The following is a 22075-nucleotide window of genomic DNA, read 5'->3' on the forward strand; positions in this document are numbered from 1 at the left end:
AGCCCACATAGATATGAGGAGAACATGCAGACTCCTTTAGTTTTTACTGACTTTTTAAAAAAAATCTCTTTTTTCTTTATTCTCTTCTTTAATGTAACAAATGTGTCACAATGTGACTTCAGTCACTCACTCGGGTGGTTTGGATCAGCACTCCTTGAGAAAACTGCAAGCCGCACGTTTTACACAGGCACAGTTACATACCAGCGAGTCTATCACAGAAACCTGGCAATTCCCTGTGCACCGCACATCTGCCAGCTGTAGCTGTGACAAAATAACAAAGGTTATCCTCTATAGATGGGGTTCTGCATTGTTGTTGTTGTTTTTGGATGTACTGATGGGGTTGCATTCTAATAAGGGCAGAGCACAAGTCAGCTCTGGTATGTGCTACAACATGGGTGTGGTTGGAACACACACACACGACAAAACAGCCTCCTGGGTTCTTTTTAAGCCTCTTCCTTCTCCTCAGCGTCGAGCCGTAACAAAGTGCTCTGGGGATAAAGAAGGAGGTGAGAAATGAGTTGGGGCTGAGCACAAGTTGTCACCTCTTTGTCACTTCAGTGAGCTGCAGCCTGAACACCAGCTTCATGTCACTCAAAATCATTCAAGAGTACACTGCTCACAGCTTCACGCAAGTCACACTAGTTTTCACACATTACACTTTTTTCCCAGTCCTGAGACAAAATCTGTCACTTGCTGGAATCTCAAGGTCACTCACAACATGTGCGACAGACGCTGGCACATCACCATATCAGCAGCCACATCTGAAGACCAAAGAGCCTTGGCCCTCATTTATGTCCCAACGTGCACCATTCTTAAGAAATACGGGCTATTTTTTTTTATTTCCCTTTCTTGGATTTTTGCCGATTGTCTGATCTAGAGCTGATATAACCGACCTGCGATCGTCTAACGCCCCCTCGCGTCTGAGGTGCAGCACATCACTCCTTCAATCCCCTGCCATCTTCTTCTATTGTCTCCCCAAACCAGTAAGTAACGTTGCCTATTTATATGACGGTTATGAAAAAGATTGTATGACGCAAAACTGCCTGAGTGGGCTGTTCGGCGGACGCTTCGGCACAAATCGACTAGAAAAACACAAGACACAAACTTGAGCCCTCTACTTGATCCCTTCACCGTGAATCATGTGGAATCAGCGGAAAACATGATGAGTGCGTAATCCTGACACGCTTTCTGCTCAGTGCAGAGGGCACAGGCTGCACAAAGGGGATCATTGTTGCCTGCAGATGCCCGTCAGTGGTGCAGTCGCTCTTTGAAGGCTCTCCAATCGCAGCGCATAGCGCGACGAAGGAGGGCGGGGTTTGTCTTCCGTCCCCCATTACTGCTCCAAGCCCCTCTCTGGCACAGCGTCCCATTGACTAGACTGTGACAAACCGAGCAGCGTGCTTCACTGCGTCTCTGAACTCAGCGCTCTCAAAAGTGGACTCGTGATGTCTGCGAGGACGCGCATTCTGGGCTCGAGGAGATAAATGACGCGCACCTGCAGAGGGTCGCGTTTTGGACAGGTATGAGACCTGTGGCACTCGCGGATGAGGAACCGGCAAATCTTGCGAAGATCTGAATGCAGCTCAGTATCACACTTCCATTCAACCACCGGGCCTGGCGCATGGATGGATCCGGCTGCACTCATGGAATACAAAGCCCGTGAGCATGCCCGTCCGAGCCCACCGCTCTCCGGGAGCCTCTCCACAGCGTCATCCTCCTCCTGACACAACCGCTCCACTCGGACACCCACCGGTCACTTCAAGTCCCGTCGCCATGAGGACGACTGCTCGGTGATTCGGTGCATCTGCGCGCCCGCACGGACCGGAGACCTCCCTCCCCCCCCCTCTCTCTCTCTTTCTCTGTCTGTGTGTGTTTTGGGGTTTGTGCTTTTGTTGGCCGTACACCGGATTTATCTGTGCGGCGAGCTTCCTTTGTGTCAAAGGGCTTAACGCAGAGTGCGCGGAGGGCGACAGAGTGGGGGCTTCGCTTCGCCCGCTGTTGCGCACAGCTGCTCTCTTTGTGCCGGGTCGTAATGGCAGCGGGACAGCCGGAGGCGCAGGACCACACGCCTGAGAACGGCTTCACCCCGTTGGAGCGCCCGGCGCCCCGGCTGCTGCCGCACATCGACGGCTCCGTTCTGCCGTCTCTCGGGGGCTTCGGGAAACACCAGAAGCAGCTCGTGGTCCTGACCTGGATACCGGCGTTGTTCATCGGCTTTAGCCAGTTTTCGGATTACTTCCTCCTGGCGCAGCCCAATGGCACTTGCGTGCAGCCACTGGCAAACGAAAGCGACTGGACCGCGGCGACCCCGCCGGTCACCGTCACCAGCATCGCGCCCTCGTTGAAGCCCACAGGCAACGGCACCGGGCACGGATACGGCGACGGCGTCGGAATGCTGTGCGCTTGTAAGGAGTGGAGGCTGGAGCTGCAGACGGGACTTAGTCAGAATGTGGTTACCAAGGTAACGAGTGAGCGCCATAGACCCATAGTGTTATTCAGGGGTGGGTAGGTGGGGGGGATTGCCGTCATCATCACTACTGCCAGCCTCAGACAGTTGATTGACACGTTACCCACTGACCCGCGTACTGTTTATTTATTTATTGTGCTTTGGAGTGAGCTGGTGCTGCCTGGTACATCAGTTCAAAGAGAATAATGAGACTCTTTTTACATCTTACACTTAAGCGCCTGAATTCCAGAGTGTATGAGTGGAGTGTGCAGAGAGAGAAAGGGAAGAGAGAAAATAGGAGCCCGGAGAGCCTAACACATACACAAACTACAGGACAGAGCCGAAAAAGAGTTAATGACATGAAGTTGTATATAAACAGATGGCGAGTCAAAAGAGGCCAATGAAGGAGAAGCGCTCAGTGCATCATGGGAGGTTTTCGCACATACATTAAGACTAGTATTCCTACCCAGAGCTCTGCTGGTGCTAGTGTCAACTGGTTTATGGCAATAAACTAATACTGAAGCCCTTGTGTCACAATAGCTGAAAACTTTGGTTGACTCATTTATATCGCACAGCGCACAGATAATACAGTAATGATCACATTAGCATACTATTCTACAGGTAGTGGGAGGAGGCAGTATTCAAGCACAATAAACACAGAAGCATAATGAAACTCTGTTTGACATATTTGCCCCGGGGTCCTCAAGCGGGATAATTCTGACATGTGCTTATGTTCAAACCTTAGTTTATTTATTTTTTCTTGGAATCCAATTACAGAGACAGAATTCAGAAAAAAACCCCACCAAACTGAATCCCTGTGACAAGAAGAGGCTGAACGTTAATAAGCAACAGTGCTGATCGTTGCTTCTGCATTTGTGCATTAATGACACCTGCTTTCTCAGATAAAAGCGGTGCTAAAAGCCCAGACTTAATAAACTCACAGTGGCTGTGTTGTCCAGCCATCATAGAGCATAACCTCTAACTGTCTCTCTCTACTCACTCTTCGTGGTGCAGTTGGATGCTCAGCAGGGAGATGTGTAAATTTTTTGTTAAACACCAACATTGGATTCACACACAGCTCAGTCACTCCACTGGGCTCTCTTGCAGATGCTGTCAAGGCTATGCACAAGTATGGTGCACACGTAGTGCTTCTGCATGTGTCCTTGGCTAAACTTTAGCTGCTGAGTGCTGCAGTGGTGTGTGCACTGACCCACTGGCTTAGAGGAAAGAGTGGGAAACTATTGATTGTTGTTATAACAGACATACAGCTGCTTTCCCACATGCACTGTGTCTGCTCTCTCTTTGTCTCTCCGAAACACACATAAATATAGATGTGGGATGAACACTTGAATATTTAAGAAGTGTTTGTAGCATGTTTGCAGATGCGTCCAACTTCATGAATTATCAACACAGTGAGTCAGAGAGTGAGAAGAGTTTGACAGGATTCTGATGAGAGAAGCCCACGTTTCTTTTTTGGCTTCTGTGCAGCTTTCATATTATAAGTGTCTCAGCTCCTCCTGATGTCTTATTCCCTTTTAACATGTTGGGAGTGCCTTACTCTGAAAACAATATCTGACTTATGTTTCTCTCATTCTTTTTGTTTCTGTTCCAGTGGAACCTAGTGTGTGACTCGGCCTGGAAGGTTCACATTGCCAAGTTCTCTTTGCTTGTGGGCTCCATATTTGGATACCTGGTGATGGGTGTCATGGCTGACTGGTACGCTGCCTCCTTCTTTGTCTGTTTTGTTAGACTGTAAGGATAATTCCAGGTGTCACAACTAAGATCTGCATTTGGCGGTAACAGTATGGTAACAGTGTCCTCAGCACTGCTTGGAATCAGAAAAACATGTTCAGGCAGGCTGAAAAAAAATTCCCAAAGAAAAGCCAAACATATCTAGAAGAAGGAAAAAAACGTGTAAGCAACGATTAACTAAACTTGCCCATTCTTTTAAAACCTTATTTCTTTCCCTTTAACACACTGCAGTATGTCTTTGTGCTGCATTATTGTTTCAATAAACTCAAAGAATATAGACTCATCGGTCACTCATTAGGCACCACTCTTTAACCGTTAGCTGAAATATCTAATCAACCAATCACATGGCAGGAACTCAGTGCATTTAGACATGGACTAGATGACCTGCTGAAGTTGAAATTGAAAAAGAAAGGTGATTTAAGTAAGTTTGAATGTTGGCTATTGGTAGCAGATGGGTTTTTCTTGTCAGAACTGCTCATCTGCTGGGCTTTTCCCACACAGCTTGTAGAGTTTAAAGAAAATGGTCAGTTACCTGGGTGCAAATATCTTCCTAATGTCAGAGGTCAGAGGTGAATGCCCAGAGTGCTTAGAGCTATTATTAGGCAACTGTAACTCAAATCACCACTCGTTCAAACCAAGGCATGCAGAGGAGCATCTCTGAACAACATGTTGAACCTCGAGGCAGATGGACTGTACGGGCAGAAGACCACACTGAATACTGCTGCTGTTAGCAAATGACAGGAAAATGAGGCTACAGTTTGCATGGATTTCCCAAAATTAAACAATAGAACATGGAAACACGAGCCTCTGTTTCTGCTGCTACATTCAAATCTTGTCAGAATTTCCCATAAGCAACATGAAAGCAAAGATCCATCCTGCATGTAATGGCTCAGGTTGGTGGTGGTGTAAGGGTCCAACCTGGTACTAGCGAGGTGACAAAAAAAAGGCCAGTGAATGTATTATCGAAGGACGGACCAGTTGATTGGGTGAAGATCAGCATCAGCTGTTGACTGTCGTGTCACATCAATCTTTAGCTGGCTAGATATTTAAAAATGTCTAAAATTGTGTGAGGAGGATTTTAAAGCCATTCAAAAATCAATAACAACAAATTCAAACTAAAAAGACAAACAGTGGAATTGGCATTAACCAGATTGTAAAAGTGCTTTATCCAGAGTTATCGAGAATAAGAAAAAAGAAATGTCTGACAGCTTCTCTAGGAGTGGTGGGAAGCTTAAAGAAGAGTATCGCAGAGCCTTAATGGTTAAATATCGAACTATCTGCAAAGCTAAATGATACAATATCTTTTGTAACTGAGCAAAATGCCACTGTCATCAAGTTAATTATGGTCACTTTTGCCGTCTGCAAGCCGCCCGAGTGGCATCGTGGGAAAATAAGCACCTGCATTGTGTTAGGGATCAGCAACTATGCACAACAATGTAAAGAAAACAATGTAAAGAAGCAACGGGGGCCATGAGGCCTCAGTTGGGACCTGACCCAGTGACCTCCTAACCCTCCCCCGCCCCTCCAGACCAGGACGTGCTTAGAGTCTGAAGGAAACGATGAATGCAATGTTCTCTTTCTCCGGACTTTACATGAAAAGTTTCTTTCTCAGTTTAACTGGGTTTTTAAGCTCTTTGCTACGTCTTTATCTCCCTGTCTTTCTCTCTTGTTTCTAAGGTTTGGTCGACACCCAGTGTTGATCCTTTCGGTGCTTTTCATGCTGGTGTTTGGTCTGAGTGTTGCCTTCTCTGTAAATGTCACCATGTTCAGCACCTTGCGCTTCTTTGAGGGTTTCTGCTTGGCGGGCCTTGCTCTCTCCCTCTACGTGCTCAGTAAGTACAAGCCTTCACCTTCTCATGCCTGTTTGCTTGGTCTTTTTCTTCTCTCCTTTTTCTGTTCTGTTCTCTTTCCTGGTGTATCCTTTGCTGTGTTTGGCAATGGCAGTAATGCTATTATGAAAGCCTAGAATAATCTGCTAAAGCCGAAATGAATTTGATCATAACTCAGCAACAGTTAAATGTATCGACTGATATCTTGGGTGGAAGTTTAAATACTCCAGCATAATTGATCATTTCTAAACACTCCACCTTGACCTCTTTGGAAAACATCACACAGTCAAGGGAATCATATAACTCAACTTTGATGCTTAGAAAAACTAACTGCACTTAAACTCGCCTACTTAGCTCTCTGAGGTGTAAGTCATCATAGGTAGTAACACTAACCCTGGCCCTGAATCTCTATTAGGAGCTTCCATTAGTGGATCTGGTGGCTGAATCTGAAGTATGATATGCTTTTATTGTTAAAGTTAGCTGCTACAGCACACCATGATACTCTGTTGCTCAATGTTAAAGTGGAATATGTTTTACAGTAAGGTTGTTTTTTCACTCCAAACATATTCTCCTTGTGTCACGTTCTGCAGAAGAGTCAGAGGTTTTTAAAACCGACACCAGATACTTTCAATTTGACCCCTTTGCATTCTTCACCGCTTCGCTCACTCTTTCTCATTGCTCTGTTTGCCCCCTCTTTCTCAGGCCACAGTGAGATTAGTCATACATTATGAAGATAAGGCTTTGGGGTGGGTTTTGTCCCTCTCTGCAGGGGTCCTGGATAAATCTCATCTGAACTGCTTTTGAAAACAAACAAGCAAAATAGATTCCCCTGAGCTGTCTGCCAAGAGCCTTGTGAGGAATCAGATTTAATCTGTGATGGATATGAGAATATTTGTTTTTATGGCTTATAAATCCAATATTTGCACGAATATACTGTTCCAATGGGGGATGATCATATTGTAAACATGACCAAAGTTTTAAATAGCGAGATCAGTCCCTATGCTATTAATCCCTGTAAAACAACAGCTCGGGCTTCAGGCTGCTCTAAAATGCTGTTTTCAGGTAGTTTTTTGTACTCTTGGCTCTGCTGTGAGCACAGAAGCCCCTCGCGATCAGGAAACAAAGTGTTAAAGGGAGGGGAAGGGAGCTAAAAGATGAACTGTGTGGCTGCATGAAGGCCCAGTATAAGATGCATTAGGGTTGTTTTGAACTATGAATCATGAGTGAATCAACAAGTCCAAGAATAAAAATGTGTAAATGGAAATGAACATAATAGGTTTCGCTTTGATATTACTGATAACCACTTGGAGTTTGGGTCGTTACAAAGAATATGATATAATAGAAAATGTACGAAAGGCCACAGAATATGATCTCCTCACTCCTTCAGTACTGTACTCGACTGTTAGTATGAGGTGTTTGTGGTGATGTGCTGTGCACTGTGGCCAAATCTCCAATGTGGTCTTGTTTGTCCAAAGGACGTTGTTTCACAAGTTTTGTGGTTTGTTCATCTGCAGCTTTACAAACCTAAGCTATGCTGCCAAGTTCTTGTTCCAGAGAAGAGAAAACATCTGTGTGGTCGCAGAAAATAGGCAGGTGTACAGACCTTCACACGAACCCTTGCACTAACAGTCTGATGACTAAATGTACGTCACTGGGACCCAAGCAGACCCTAGTGGACTCGCAGCCGTGGAAAGTATGATCCCCGCTTTAATACTTGTATTTCCTATGGAAGCAGTAAGGATGTGCTTAGCTTTTTCTCGGGGGCGTCATGTTTGTGGGCTGTCAAATTTTTAAAAATGTCATTTAAACAAAAGACGTTGTTTCCCACCTTGTTCCTAAAAAGTCAGAAGCCTGTTTTTTGTTTCATTATCATTATTGAACTTTTTTCTCACATACATGAATGTCACACAGCATACATTTGATCCTATACTTGGCTAATGAATTGCTTCACCCCTTTCGCTGCTGTTTTCACAGTCTGCTTACTAAAGAAAAATGTCTGTAGCGTGGGGCAGTTTTTCTGTGTTTCACTTGTTTGTGTGTTCCAAGCTAACAATGATGGGATAAGTAACTGTTTGTGTGTGGGATTATTTTTGTGTGTGTGTGTGAGACAACAGATTGTCTGTATGCACTTTGAAGTGCAACAAAAAAGGTGTTTGTGTGAGGTGTGGATGCATGCAGTAGGAGGAACATTCGGCTCCCCGCCACAGATTGGTGCTCTTTGAAGTGAACTCAGACTATGACAGTGAAAATAGATGCTGGCATCCCATTAACAGTAAAGACTATATACTGTACTTACACCTGACAACAGAACAGTGGAACACAGTTTGCAGTTGTTTTCATTGCAAGCTAAAAACACACACATGCAGGTGGAACTGTTAATAGAAAATTTCTTCATACTCTACTGGTATCACCTTCTGTTGTTTGCCAAGAGAGGTAGAGTAGGACAGAAATAGTGAAGTCAGTCAACGACATATTGTTTTGTTCGTTTGCCTGTAATGGCTACCTTGGATTTAATTTTAAGTGGTCGTTTCCTTTTGTTTCATCTTCGAAGCACCTGGTATTCCCCAGGCAGCTTAATGATGCCGTGACTGTGCTATCTTCTCTGAGATCTAGGAAAGACGTCCTGCAGTGCAAGAGAAACACAGCAAGCCAGGCGATCGGACAAGCTGGGAATCTTTCTAAGTTTGCATCCTATCTTATGTGGAAAGCAGTCAAAGCAAACTGACCAAACTGTCTCCACACAGCTTTCAGGCTGAGCTCCTGCTTTTTTAACAACTTTTATTGCGTAGGATGCTTTAGAAAATGGTTTACTCTCAGTCAACTGCTGACAATTAGAGGCTCAATAAACACGTCCATTTTCCAAGTTTGCAAATCGTTTCGTTTTGTTTGAACTTTTCAAAAGCCTAGTTTTAACTCGCTCACTTAAACAGCAATTTCTGTGGAGTACCCTGATACTCCCACAGTCCAAAGATATGCATGTTATTCTAACTGGTGATTCTACACTGCCCTTAGCTGTGAATGTGAGTGTGAGTAATTGTGTCTATGTTCACTGCTCACTGATAGGCTGGGGGCAGGTGAAACTAAATGAAGGTCATGTGATTGAACTAACCAGTCAAGAATGCTCCTTTTTGATCATAACCCCCCCTATGGCTGGCTATTCTGTAATGTTCAGTATTATTATCCAGCTGCACTGCGCCATAACAGGGGAACCGGGTGCATAAAGGGGCCAGATGTTTACAGCCATTATTGATGTAAACATTCTCAAATTAAAGCTCAGAGGCAATATTTTAATCCCAAAGTCATGTTACATTTCAAACCCAATGAGCTGTAGTAGGGAAGCAAAATAATAGAGAGTGTCTCAGTGTTCTGAACGTGCTGTTAAAAACAGATGCTGAGGAACAACAGAGGCACATAATTGCAGTGTCTGTTGGAGTGCTGAGTTGGAAATAGCATGCAGCAGGAAGAAGAAATGCAAAAATAAGCATGTAGCACGCGTGCTCTGTATTATAGATGATTTTGTCCATGCTGTGGATGCACTGCTCTGTCTGCATTATCGCGTCTAAAAACACTCTTCTCTGCCTGCCTCATCCTCCACCTCCTTTCACCCTCTGCTGCTGTGAATGCAGCGCTGACTTCCAGTTTCTAAATCCAGCAGCTCTCCAGCCCTTTCCATTTCCCCCCTCTTTGCTTACCTCAACTTCCCCATTCACACCATCCTCTTCCTCCTCCCTCTCTCCCTCACCCTTTCACCCCATCATCCTTATTACTACCAGCGCTCACACAATCGCGCGCTCATTTTCTGGAGGCTCATTTAAAATCTCTCATCTTTTAGTTATCTCTCTATAGCACACAGCACATAATAAAATCCACTGAGCTGCCGTGAAGCTTGCCTAATATAAATGTGTTCACGTGCACGTTGTAGTGTGTTATAGTGCGTTGTAGTGCGTTTTTGGTTGTTTCACAATTTCTGCACGGGCTTATTAGTTTGTAATATGGCACCTTCCTCTGAGTTGTCCTCTGGGAACTGCAGGGGATAGCGTTTCCTTTTCCTCGTGCTTTTTTCCTTCTTATTCTGTCTGTTTCAGAAGAGAATGCTGAGCCTCGTCATGAAAACATGGCTGACGATTATGCACGCTTTGGACAAAGTATTTAAAATAGACCTCTGTTCCACATTTTTTTAAACTTTTGAGTTGTGGGCCATGGATTTTATTCAGGAGATGGTTATATTTACATTAGCTGCTATACTTCCAATGAGAAACAGTCTTTTTAAAACCAACAAAATCTAATGAAGCATGTCAACTCACTGCCAGAGAGGCATTCAGTCAGACGCCAGGCACTTTGTTAGCTTTGCGTTTTGCACTTTGCTTTTCCTTTTTTCTTACGACTTTTTTCACTTGCTGCTTAGGTTTACATGCTGAGAACAACACTGACGCCATAACTTGATGTGTCCGCTTTTGTGTAACGAGCCACACCAACACCCTGGCATTAACTGACCTGCTGGGAATAAGAGCCTGCAGTTATGCAGTTACTGCAGTTATGCAGTTACTGATTTGTAAGCCACCCAAAACTGAGAAACTGGGTGTTTGAATCCAAAACCTGGTGGACTTGGTTCCAACTCATGCTTACATACAATAAGTCTGTGGTGGGAGTGGGATCCTTCCTCCAGTTTTGCGTAACATCATGATGTATTTCCATTTGAAATTTGGATTTTCTGGTTAGCAGGTTAACCCACCAAGCATCCAACATCCACAGATGTTAAATTTTGGACTTACAATTCAGACATTATTTTCTTTTTGCTCAAACACTGAAAACAATCCTGGAGACATAGTCTTCTTGAAAAAGTGTACAAAAATATGCTTTTTTACAGCAGTAATTATTGACAAAATTCACTGGTTCATAGACCATATGTGAACATGCCATGTAGTTTATAGTTCTCATATAACCCTGAATATATCCAAATATAGAGCACCTTTAGTGCACGTTGATTTTATTTTTTTGTCAAATACAAAACGCACAGTGCGTCATGGTGTGTTGTACTTACATGTACTTTTTTGATATCTCGTATAGCCCAATGGTACTTCAGTACAGTACTGAAAAAAGTATTTTCACCTTGTTTTCAGACTACATTTCCTTGTGTGGGTTTTAGCTCAGTATCAAAGTGCAAATTTTAGCCACAGCTGGCAGGTTTTTTTCAACAAAAGCTTGGCACACTCTGTGTGAACACACTGCACCATTTAACAGCTAAAGAGCCACGTAGTTCCCCAAGGACTCTTTGGACACAGACACAGTTTTAAAATGTATCTACTGGATGTGTAAATAAGCACATGTTCGCTAACAAGCTTACGAGAGTTTTATTTAGTTTAGTTTTATTTCTCATCATTGATTCGCTCTTCGTGTTCTTCCTTTTAACACCTGCTTTATTTCCTGATTAAGTTTGCCTGATGACTCCATTTCACCTTTAATAGATGTAAGTTCTGATTAAACAGCCGTTGTATATCTTGTTTCACATACTGTTCCTTCCTGCATTGCAATTAAGCTTGGAGAAATACATTTTTGTTCAGTAGTACCAATGATGACTGATAGTCAGCTCTATTTATAACTTGTTTACCCTCCCCAAAGTGTCCAAATGTCGTTGGCACATTCAAGTAAAAATAAGGACTCCAGACTCGATTCAGAATCGACACGAAAGAGTTTCTCTTGTACTGACGAACCTCCGACTTGACTTGAATGTTCTGGTTTGCAGCATACTGCGGCAGAAAAGTGGATTTTATGCTGCAGGAGTCATTTGAAAAGTTTATACAGACACATTTGGTAAGTTTCTTTTTCTCCATAAACTGGGTCAACATGTGAATCAAACATATGAATCCCAGCAGATTCACTGGAGCAACTGTAGAAAGCTGCAGAATTTTTAGTACCATTACTGAATCCTAGAGGGGGATTGGTATTCGCTTCTCAAAAGATTTTCAGTGAATGTAATTTGCATGGGCCCAGAAGAAGTAGGCTGCAGTTGCGTTAGAGTAGTGGAACAAGGTTAATGCCTTTGCCTTTTCCTCTCTGTCTCTGCCCCTTGATTTCCTTGTAGGAAATGACAAAGACAAGCACTATACGGTGTATGCAGGTGTGTGCAGTTTTGAGCTCATGGTGAGGACTTCTGCTGACTCAGATGCTGTGCCCTTGTCAAGTTGTCTATGAAGTCACCCCCTTAGGCTGAAACAGATTTGTGTCATGACTGATTAATATTGTTTAGTCTATAAAATGCCACAAAAATGCCTAGCGGGGTTTCAGGAGCCCCATATGGTGTCTACATAGTGCTTGTTTGGTCTGTCCAAATTCCAATTGGTATTTTATTTTAAGTTAAATCCTCACATGCTAACAGCATGACTGTTTTCTGTTTTCTTTTTATTGTTGTAGGGTCTTTACCTTACAGTATAAAAGGCCTTGAGGCAACTGCTATGATTTGGTGCCATATAAACAAAACTGAATTGAAATTCAGGTGGAAGATTGATGGTATGAGCCTCAGCTCCACCAGTCTCGTGTTGAACTGTCCTTGCACAAGATACTGAACCCTACATTTCCCCCAAAACATTCATTATTGTGAGAGAGACTGTATGTATTAGTTAAAAAGAAATAGAAAGTGCTGAATGAATGTGTGTGTGTGAATAGGTGAACAGTGTTATAAAAGTCACAAATCTTCACACTGGAGAGTAAAAGCTACTTTCAGCTGCTTCTATTCACAAAGGGTTAAAACAGTGGGTAGCTCTGCATGTTTGACTCTGCAAATTCCTTACTGCAGATGTCCTTCCTGACGCAACCCAAAGGGATTTGTGCTTCCTCCCAGGATCGAACTAGGGCTCGTGACGATAGAGACACCAGCAACCATAGTCAGTTGTCTTGTAGGGGCCAGAGCAGGCGACGTTAAGGGAAATTTAAAACTGCTGGCTAAGGGTAAACATAAATTCAATAAATTATAACATTAAATTTCACATCGGTAGTAATGACACCGGGTTACGTCAGTTGGAGGTCACTAAAACCAATATTGAATTGTGTGTTACTTTGCCAAAACAATGTTGGACTCTGTAGTTAACTGTAGTCGGTCCCCTCCCCAATTGGACAGGAGTGACATGTTTAGGTGCATGTTCTCCTTTAATTGCTGGCTGTCTGAGTGGTGTCCAAAAAATGATGTGGGTTTTATAAATAATTGGGATGCTTTCTGGAGGAAACCTGGTCAGTTTAGGAGAGACGGCATCCATCCCACTTTGGATGGAGCAGTTCTAATTTCTAGAAATTTGGCCAAATTTATGAAAACACCCAAAACGTGACTATCCAGAGTTGGCACCAGGAAGCAGAATTGCAGTCTTACACGCCTTTCCTCTTACTTCTCGCCTCCTGTTACCCCCCCCCCCCCCCAAAAAATCCCATCCCCACAGAGTCCCCACTGTGTCAGCTCCCAAACAGACAAAAAATAAACTAAAAACTAACTGTGAATTAATAATTGATAAACAAGTCAATTTACTCTGCCTGTTAGAAACCTGGTTGCAACAGGATGATTATGTTAGTTTAAATTAATCAACAGGCCGAGCAGGTTGGGGGGTGTCCAACCTTCTTTTTATCTAACAAATTCTTGAAGTAGTTCTAAAACAGCTAATTAATCATCTGCAGAGGAATAGACTATTTGAAGAGTTTCAGTCAGGTTTCAGAGCTCATCACAGCACAGAAACAGCTTTAGTGAAAGTTACAAATGATCTCCTTATGGCCTCTGACAGTGGACTCATCTCTGTGGTTGTTCTGCTAGACCTCAGTGCAGCATTCGATACTGTTGACCATAATATTCTATTAGAGTGATTAGACCATGCTGTAGACATTAAAGGTACTGCATCACAGTGGGTTAAATCATATCTATCTAATAGACTCCAATTTGTTAATGTAAACTGAGGGTCCTCTTCACACACCAAGGTTAATTATGGTGTTCCACAGGGTTCAATGCTAGGACCAATTCTGTTTACATTATATATGCTTCCCTTAGGCAGTATCATCAGAAGGCATAGCATACATTTTCACTGCATGGTCGTCTCATGTCAATTTGTCATGTTTGTTGCGATTCTTAGTGTTCAATTACAACCTAACAAATCCCATCTCTCTCTTGGTTCTATTTCATGCTTAGCACTAATTAGCATCTTAGCTTGCAGTATTGTGAGCAAGCTAGCATACTAACAGTGGCATTTAACTTATAGCAACTCTGTAAGTTAAACAATTAAGAACAGTTAATGAAAGCTTGTTATAATAGTTTTGGGTGTTTGTTTGTTTTTTGGCTCCAGTATAGCTTTTTGTTTCAGGAACACGACACTCCCTTTTTCCAAAATTTCAACAATATCTTTTCCCATCACCAGCTGAGCTATAAATCTTCGTCATAATCGCAAACACAGACTGTGGTTCTCACTCTGAGCTCATGCTGTTAGGAAGCTAATTGTCTCTCCATGCTGTTCTCATGCCGGAGGCAAGGTTAGCCAGGGAGCAGCAGACAACATAAAAGTGTGTGTATGTGTGTGTGGTAGTACTATCAACCATTCATCATTGAAAATTAGTTTGACCATTCTATCAGCTTCTTTTTATTCAGACCCTTTTTCTTTCTGTATGACTGTTCACTTTTAGATGCAAAGTATGAGAAGCTGTGGGGGGATTAAAAAAACTGTGGTGGTGCTGGGGGTGGAGGTGCTTTTATGGAGGGTGTGAAAGCTACTTCAACCACACTGATGAGCTAGAGGGAAGGGTGGGGGGGGGGGTTTGCACACAGGAGGGAGGGTGGCAGTGGGCAGTGAGATAATCAGCACAAGGAGAGCCATTCTCCCACTCAGCTGGAACAAAAGGTCCTTGCCAGCATGCCTGTTTGTGTGTGCGTATTGATATCCCAGTAGAGTCAGCAGGATCAGGCTCCTCCCCCAGAGAGTTGGGTAGCATTTTTTTTTTTTGTGAGGTTACTTTAGGGATACATTGCCTTTGCCAAAGTACAGTTGATTTTCTCTTTTCGATTGTGATTCAGTCTTATTGACTGTGAACAAAGGTAATATTGAGTGACTGCAGCTCAAACTGACTACATGTGCATACTAGCTGAGTAAAAGTGCAATAATAATTTTATATTTCCAGATGATAAAGTTTGGTGTTTAGTGTTGTCTGTAAGTAAAGCAAATTAAGGTTTAACAAACAAAACTTTTTAACCTTACAATAGCGAATTTTTGTATTTCGACACACGCGTAGAATACAAAATGCAAAGGGTTTGATTTGACAGGAGAAGATGCAAAGAATAAGATAAGATGGAGTCAGATGATCTGTTTGTTTGTGCTTAGCTAAAGACAAAATTAATATTATAGTAGGTAGCATGTCTAGAACACTGGCATACCCCTAGACTCTAGGGGTATGCTTCTCGCTTCAGGTGCAAGAGGTTCTGGGTTCGAATCCTGGACGAGCCTCCATTTGTGTTGCATCCCCCCCTGACCATGGTGGGGGCTAAGGCAGGGAGGAGACATTAACACAAGACCACCAAAATTAACGAAGACGGACAACAGCTAGGTTAATAGTCAGGCAGGATTTCATTCTGTTGTCATGCCTTGACAACAATGAACTTGACAACAAAAAAAAAAGTGGGGAAGGAGGACCAATCGGTTGAGCCAAATCAAATAAATTAACAAAACAAAAGGAGGTCAACAGCTTCCCTGGGTCTAAATAAAGCAATATGCAAAACAAAAGGCCCGTCTAGCTGCTCGACAAAAAAGTCCAGTCAAAACATACAAAAGTGGCATCAGCCGCATAACCTAGTGTCTGTAACAGTCAAACCTCTGCTGCCAGTGTATAGGGTACCCCAAGCTTACTTGTCCAGCCTCCCACCAACACACTCTGTTTTACGTACACAGAAGCCTACAAACAAGAGTTCCACAAGAGTCAGAAGCTGCCCAGCTGTCCAGGGAGCTGCTCTTTTCTACTGATCCCTGGCAAGCTATTGACCTACTGTGCCCAGGTCAGCCAATAGACGTGTGCCAATTATCTTTGAATTGGCCAATAGGTGGAGGCTTGACACCTGAAAGACAGGAGCAACAGAAAAACAGAGCAACGTACTCTGGCATGTAACAACTCTTTACCATGTTCTCAGATCACTCCAATGTAAATTAATGAAGGAATCAGTCCAGTTTTTACTGCAATCTTGCCAAATAATTTCACATGGATGGTCCTTTTATAGCCAAGCATTTTGCATGATTGCTTAAAGCCAGTTTTTTAAACATGATTTTTTTAAAAGAAATCTAGTCTAATCTAATTAGGTGTATCATGGAAAATGTATATTGTAAATAAAAATCACAATGAAATTAAAGTGAAAATGTGGTAAAAACACACTGGACCTGAACTGTAATACCATCACTGCCGTTCCAATTGTGAATGATCGCACGCGTCTCACGTCCTCGGGAAGTCTGGACTCCCGAATGAACTTTCCAGGTACAAACTAGCATGTAAACAAGTAAAAACTTGCATACTTGGATATTAAGAAACAGTCAAGGAGAAGAAGAAGCTAAAATTTGGACCCACAAATTTTTGTGAGAGTAGTAGTATGTCTTCTACTCTTTTTGGGACTTTTTACCACCACTTCTGGAGAATCTGTAAGCCAAGCCATTGTTTACTGTAGGGAGCAGCTGCTAGCACTGGGCAACAGGAAAGTACTCCTGGAGGAGCGACCCAAGATTCCGAAGGAATTACGACGTTGGAGGAGGGGACGCAGGGCTGGAGTGAAGTACCAGGAAAGAAGGAGACGGTACAAACCAAGCATTCCATCCATTCTCATGGGTAATGTAAGATCTTTACCCAACAAGATGGAAGAGCTAATTGCGCTAACCAGACTGCAGTGGGAGTACAAGCAGAGCAGCCTCCTCCTGTTCACTGAGACATGGCTCAGGGACCACACACCGGACTCTGTCATAACTCTGGATGGCTTTCAACTGGTTAGAGCGGACCGGAATGCAAAGGAGAGTGGTAAGAGGAGAGGTGGTGGACTAGCAATGTATGTCAATGAGAGATGGTGTAACCCGGGGCACATCACTGTGAAGGAACAGAGCTGTACCAAAGACATTGAACTGTTGGCAGTTAGCGTCCGGCCATACCACCTGGCCAGGGAATTTTCACACGTTATTGTGCTGACTGTTTACATCCCACCCTCGGCCGACGCTACAGCAGCCTGTGATTACATTCACTCCACTGTCTCTCAGCTACAGATGGCACATCCGCAGTCCCTCATTATTATTTCTGGGGACTTCAATCATGCCTCACTATCTGTCACTCTCCCAAACTTCTCCCAGTACGTTGACTGCCATACAAGGGACAGCAAAACCCTGGATCTATTGTTTGCCAACACAAAGCAGGCTTACAGTGCATCACCCCTCCCCCCGCTTGGCCACTCAGACCACAACCTGGTCCTTCTCCACCCCACCTACACTCCTATGGTGAAGAGGAACCCCCCCACGAAGAAGGTGATAAGGGTGTGGTCTGAGGAATGCACTGAGGCCTTAAGAGACTGTTTTGAATGCACAGACTGGCAGGAACTCTGCAAGCCTCACGGTGAGGACATCGACGCCCTCACTCACTGCATCACGGACTACATTAATTTCTGTGTTGAGAACACTGTGCCTACCAAGAAGATACAGTGTTTCTCAAACAATAAACCGTGGGTCACCCCAGAACTGAAGGCCCTGCTGAACAAGAAGAAGAGTGCTTTCTGGTCGGGAGACAAGGAGGAACTTAAGAAAGTCCAAAAGGATCTTAAATACAAGATCCGATAAGGCAAGGAGTGCCTCAGGAGGAAGATGGAAAACCAACTCCAACAGAAAAACGTCAGAGAAGTCTGGAGGAACATGAAACAAATCTCTGGACATTTCCAGGACAATGGAGGAGCCACAGTGTCTGCTGGCCGGGGGTGGGCTAACGACTTGAATCTGTTTTTTAACAAATTTGACAATGGCCCACTTATCACCTCTCCCACCCCCCAGGTTCCATTAACCCCCCTCCATTTGCCGCCCCCCCTCCGGGTGCAATGCCATTGTCACCTGAGCTCTCCTCTCACCACAACCCTGCTTCACCCCCTTCACACATCTATCCACAACAAAGCAAGCCCCACCCCCCACTCCAGCCCAGTCTCACATCACATCTACTTCACAGCTGATCAGGTGAGAAATCAGCTCAAGAGGACGAAGGCAAGGAAGGCAGCAGGTCCGGATGGAATCTGCTCCAGACTGCTCACGGACTGTGCAGAGCAGCTCTGTCAGGTGGCCCTGTACATCTTCAACCTGAGCCTGAGCCTGGAGAGGGTTCCTGAACTGTGGAAGACTTCCTGTGTGGTTCCGGTGCCAAAAATCGCACACCCCAGGGAGCCCAACCACTTCAGGCCTGTTGCCTTGACTTCTCATCTGATGAAGACCATGGAAAGGCTCTTCATGCACCACCTTCAGCCACTGCTGGGCTCAGAGATGGACCCCCTGCAGTTCACCTACTGTTCTGGAATTGGGGTGGATGACGCTGTCATCTACCTGGTACACCGATCCCTCTCTCACTTAGAGCAGGCGGGGAGCACTGTGAGGATCATGTGTTTTGACTTCTCCAGTGCTTTCAACACCATCCAACGCGCACTACTGAGAGGGAAGCTGGAGGGAGCCGGAGTAGGCAAACAGCTGACTGCATGGACCATCGACTACCTTACCAACAGACCACAGTATGTGAGGCTCCATGACTGTGTGTCCGAGGTGGTAATCTGCAGCACGGGGGCACCGCAGGGCACGGTTCTCTCACCTTTCCTGTTCAGCCTTTACACTTCAGACTTCTGTTATAATTCGGACGATTGCCATATACAGAAGTTCTCAGATGATACAGCCATCATTGGATGCGTATCAGACGGGAATGATCGGGAATACAGGGGGGTCATCAGTGACTTTGTTGGCTGGTGTGAGACCAACGTACTCCAAATCAACGTCGGCAAGACAAAGGAGATGATCATAGACTTCAGGAGGAAGTCACCCCCTACAACACCGGTGAACATCCAAGGGAAAGACATTGAGATAGTGGACTCTTATAAGTACCTGGGTGTTCACCTCAACAATAAACTGGACTGGACTACAAATACAGACGTCCTGTATAAGAAGGGCCAGAGTCGACTCCACCTGCTGAGGAGACTGAGGTCCTTCGGAGTCTGCAGGACTCTGTTAACGACATTCTATGACACTGTGGTAGCATCTGCCCTTTTCTATGCAGTGGCCTGCTGGGGGAGTGGATGCACGGACAGGGACAGGAGCAGGATTGACAAACTGGTGCGGAGGTCTAGCTCCGTGCTGGGATGTCCCCTGGAGTCTGTAGAGGTGGTTGGTGAGGGGAGGATGTTAGTAAAGCTGACATCCATCATGAACAACCCACATCACCCACTGCATGAGTATGTGAGTGGGCTGAGCAGCTCCTTTAGTCAGAGACTGAAACACCCTCGCTGCAGGAAGGAGCGCTTTCGCAGATCATTCATCCCAACAGCAGTTAGTCTCTATAACTCCTCAATCACGATGTCATAAGTCACTGGACACTGTGAACATCCACGGTCACCACTTCATGCATAATGGACCTTCCATGACCTTCCAAGCTATATAGTTTATGTCTTCCATATTTCCAACTATATCCATAATCACATACTGTGTATGCTACCATTGTATATAGTGTATTATCTTACTTTTTTCATTGATTGTACTTATTTGTATTTTTGTATTTCCTTCATATATCTGTACCTGAGCTGAGGCGACGCAAAAATTTCCCCGCTGTGGGATCAATAAAGTCTTATCTTATCTTATCTTATCTTATCTTATCTTATCTTATCTTATCTTATCTTATCTTATCTTATCTTATCTTAATACATATTAGACACATTTAGCACTGATGGCTTGACATGGGTTAAGGCAAATGCTTAAAGCTGAAGTTGCATTCACTGTTGTTTTGGGTAATGAGTTATCGTACAGTATACATATCCTGCTGAAACAAAGCTTGTTTATTTAAAGTCAGCGACTTGTATTTTTAGCTGCATCATCCTTGTCATTTGGTCTTGTTTCCTACGAAGTGCACAGAGCTTAACTGAAGCTTAATAATGGCCACCTGTTGCTGCCTTATACAGGGTTGAGTTTTCTGGGATAAACAATGCTAAATTGCTCAGCAGGGTGGATATAAAAAGCAGAGTTGGGTGATTTTCTCAGTCTGTTTGTCACCATTAGCGACCTCTTTCACATTAGACTCAGTCGTTCGATCTGCTGTTGAGTAAATTATTGATTTGTGCAGTTTTAATTGTACAGACTGACCGAGATCTGGGAACAGCGTGTGGTTACTAAACACACAGGACAAGAAACCGATATGAAAATAAAGCCGATCAGCAGAAGTGTAACTAAGCATCCATCACATTCACATCCTGGGTCAACTCTGGCTCGTGGTCTGACTTCTCAGTTTCTTTTTGTGATTTGAGATAAAGTTATTATTTATTTATTTATTTTACATTGGAAACATTTGGATTTGATAATTTACATTTAATGCTATATTTTTAGACCGCTATGTTAAAAAATAGTGAAAAGCTGTATACTGCTCCCATCACTGGGCCAGAGACAGACTCACACTGTCTTTTTGGCTAGAAAAAGTAGAAGCAGAAGGCCAGGTTAAGGATTATGGGTCAGTGCAGTTTCCTTCATCTGTTTTGGACCTTGTGTGGGAAGATTTTTGACTCAGGTCTAAGGAAGAAAAACAGTTCAAGGGAATTTCAGTAATACCTTTAACCTCTAGCTGAATCATTTTCCTTTCATTCTTTTATCTGAAAATCTTAGTCATCTTTCCATCCCGCCTCCTTCTTCCTCATTGTGTTTTTCTCTGTATTTCCTCCTCTCTCTCTCTCTCTCTCTCTCTCACTCTCTCACTCTCTCACACACACCAGTCTTTATTATCATTCCTCTGGTGATTCCACTGATGAATGGAGGGACTTTTGGAGGGTTAGGTAATTTGTATTCAGTCCCTACTCTACTTTCTTTACTCTGTCAACCCCCCAGCCCAGCTTCCTCTCTCTGCCTCACAATAAGAAGTGACAGTACAGGTTAGTGAGTATAGTGAGTATGCCCCCCTTCCTCCCTTCTCATCCACCAACAATGGTCACCTTCAAAAGGCCCTTGCCATATGGGCCAGGCCATCTGGACTGTGCCATGTTACAGGCAGTAAGGGAAAGGGTAGGAGCCCAGTCACGTGGGAAGGACTTAAAGGACGGTTCCAGCGAAAAGCTCACCGAGCAGCTGAACTCACTCACACGCTTCCACATGCAGTCCATCCTAACTTAATGAAGAGGCCTGGTGTTAAACTAGTGCGCTCTCAGGGGAAGGATCAGCAATAAGTGTTCAATAATTCATGACAGGAAATTCAGTGCCTACCTCACCATTAAACAAACACATGCTCTTTCAGGCCATTAAGACAGCTGCAAGTTTATAATGGTAATCACATCCAAACACACAGAGCGCATACATAATTTATTCGCCTATCGTGGCGCACTGACACCAAAGGAAGCCATGTTTTCTGTAAAATGAAGTCTTTTTGTTCTCGTGCTTGTCTTTTTATTTTAGGGATCGAGCTGTGTTTGCCAGGTTGGCGTTTCTCCATGACTATGGTGGCCAGTTTTCTTATGGTGGGCGGGCAGCTATTGATGCCAGGGGTGGCCGCTCTGTGTCGCCATTGGCCAAACCGGGATGACTGGCAGGTCCTGCAGATCGTCATAATCAGTCCTTTCGTACTGATGCTGCCATACGTCTGGTGAGTCCCGCCCTCTGAAGAAAATCCACAGCTCTGAGCCAGGCGATGGCTTGTACAGTACACACGGCACCACACAAGCTCGCTCCGATTTTACAAACAATAGTCTCTTTCTCCTCTTGTTTTCTTCTGCCCTCACTTGTTTCTTTCTTGCGTTTACAAATCTTCTGCTCATCCTTTGTCTGCTTCTCCTCGCCATCCCCCTCTTTCACTCCCTCTA

General features: G+C 44.1%; 1 protein-coding gene across 1 annotated transcript in view; it reads left to right on the plus strand.

Annotated features, from left to right (window-relative positions):
• The first annotated feature begins 837 nt into the window (after positions 1-837).
• slc22a23 (solute carrier family 22 member 23) overlaps positions 838-22075 on the plus strand; it is a 28628-nt gene continuing 7390 nt past the window's right edge. Inside the window, exons 1-4 of the mRNA XM_026146738.1 lie at positions 838-2461; positions 4059-4162; positions 5876-6030; positions 21672-21858. Of these exons, the coding sequence (XP_026002523.1) occupies positions 2033-2461; positions 4059-4162; positions 5876-6030; positions 21672-21858 (875 nt within the window). The 5' untranslated portion in view covers positions 838-2032. The remainder of the gene's footprint in view (positions 2462-4058; positions 4163-5875; positions 6031-21671; positions 21859-22075) is intronic.

This window comes from Astatotilapia calliptera, chromosome 17 (genome assembly GCF_900246225.1).
Source record: "Astatotilapia calliptera chromosome 17, fAstCal1.2, whole genome shotgun sequence".
NCBI lineage: Eukaryota > Metazoa > Chordata > Actinopteri > Cichliformes > Cichlidae > Astatotilapia > Astatotilapia calliptera.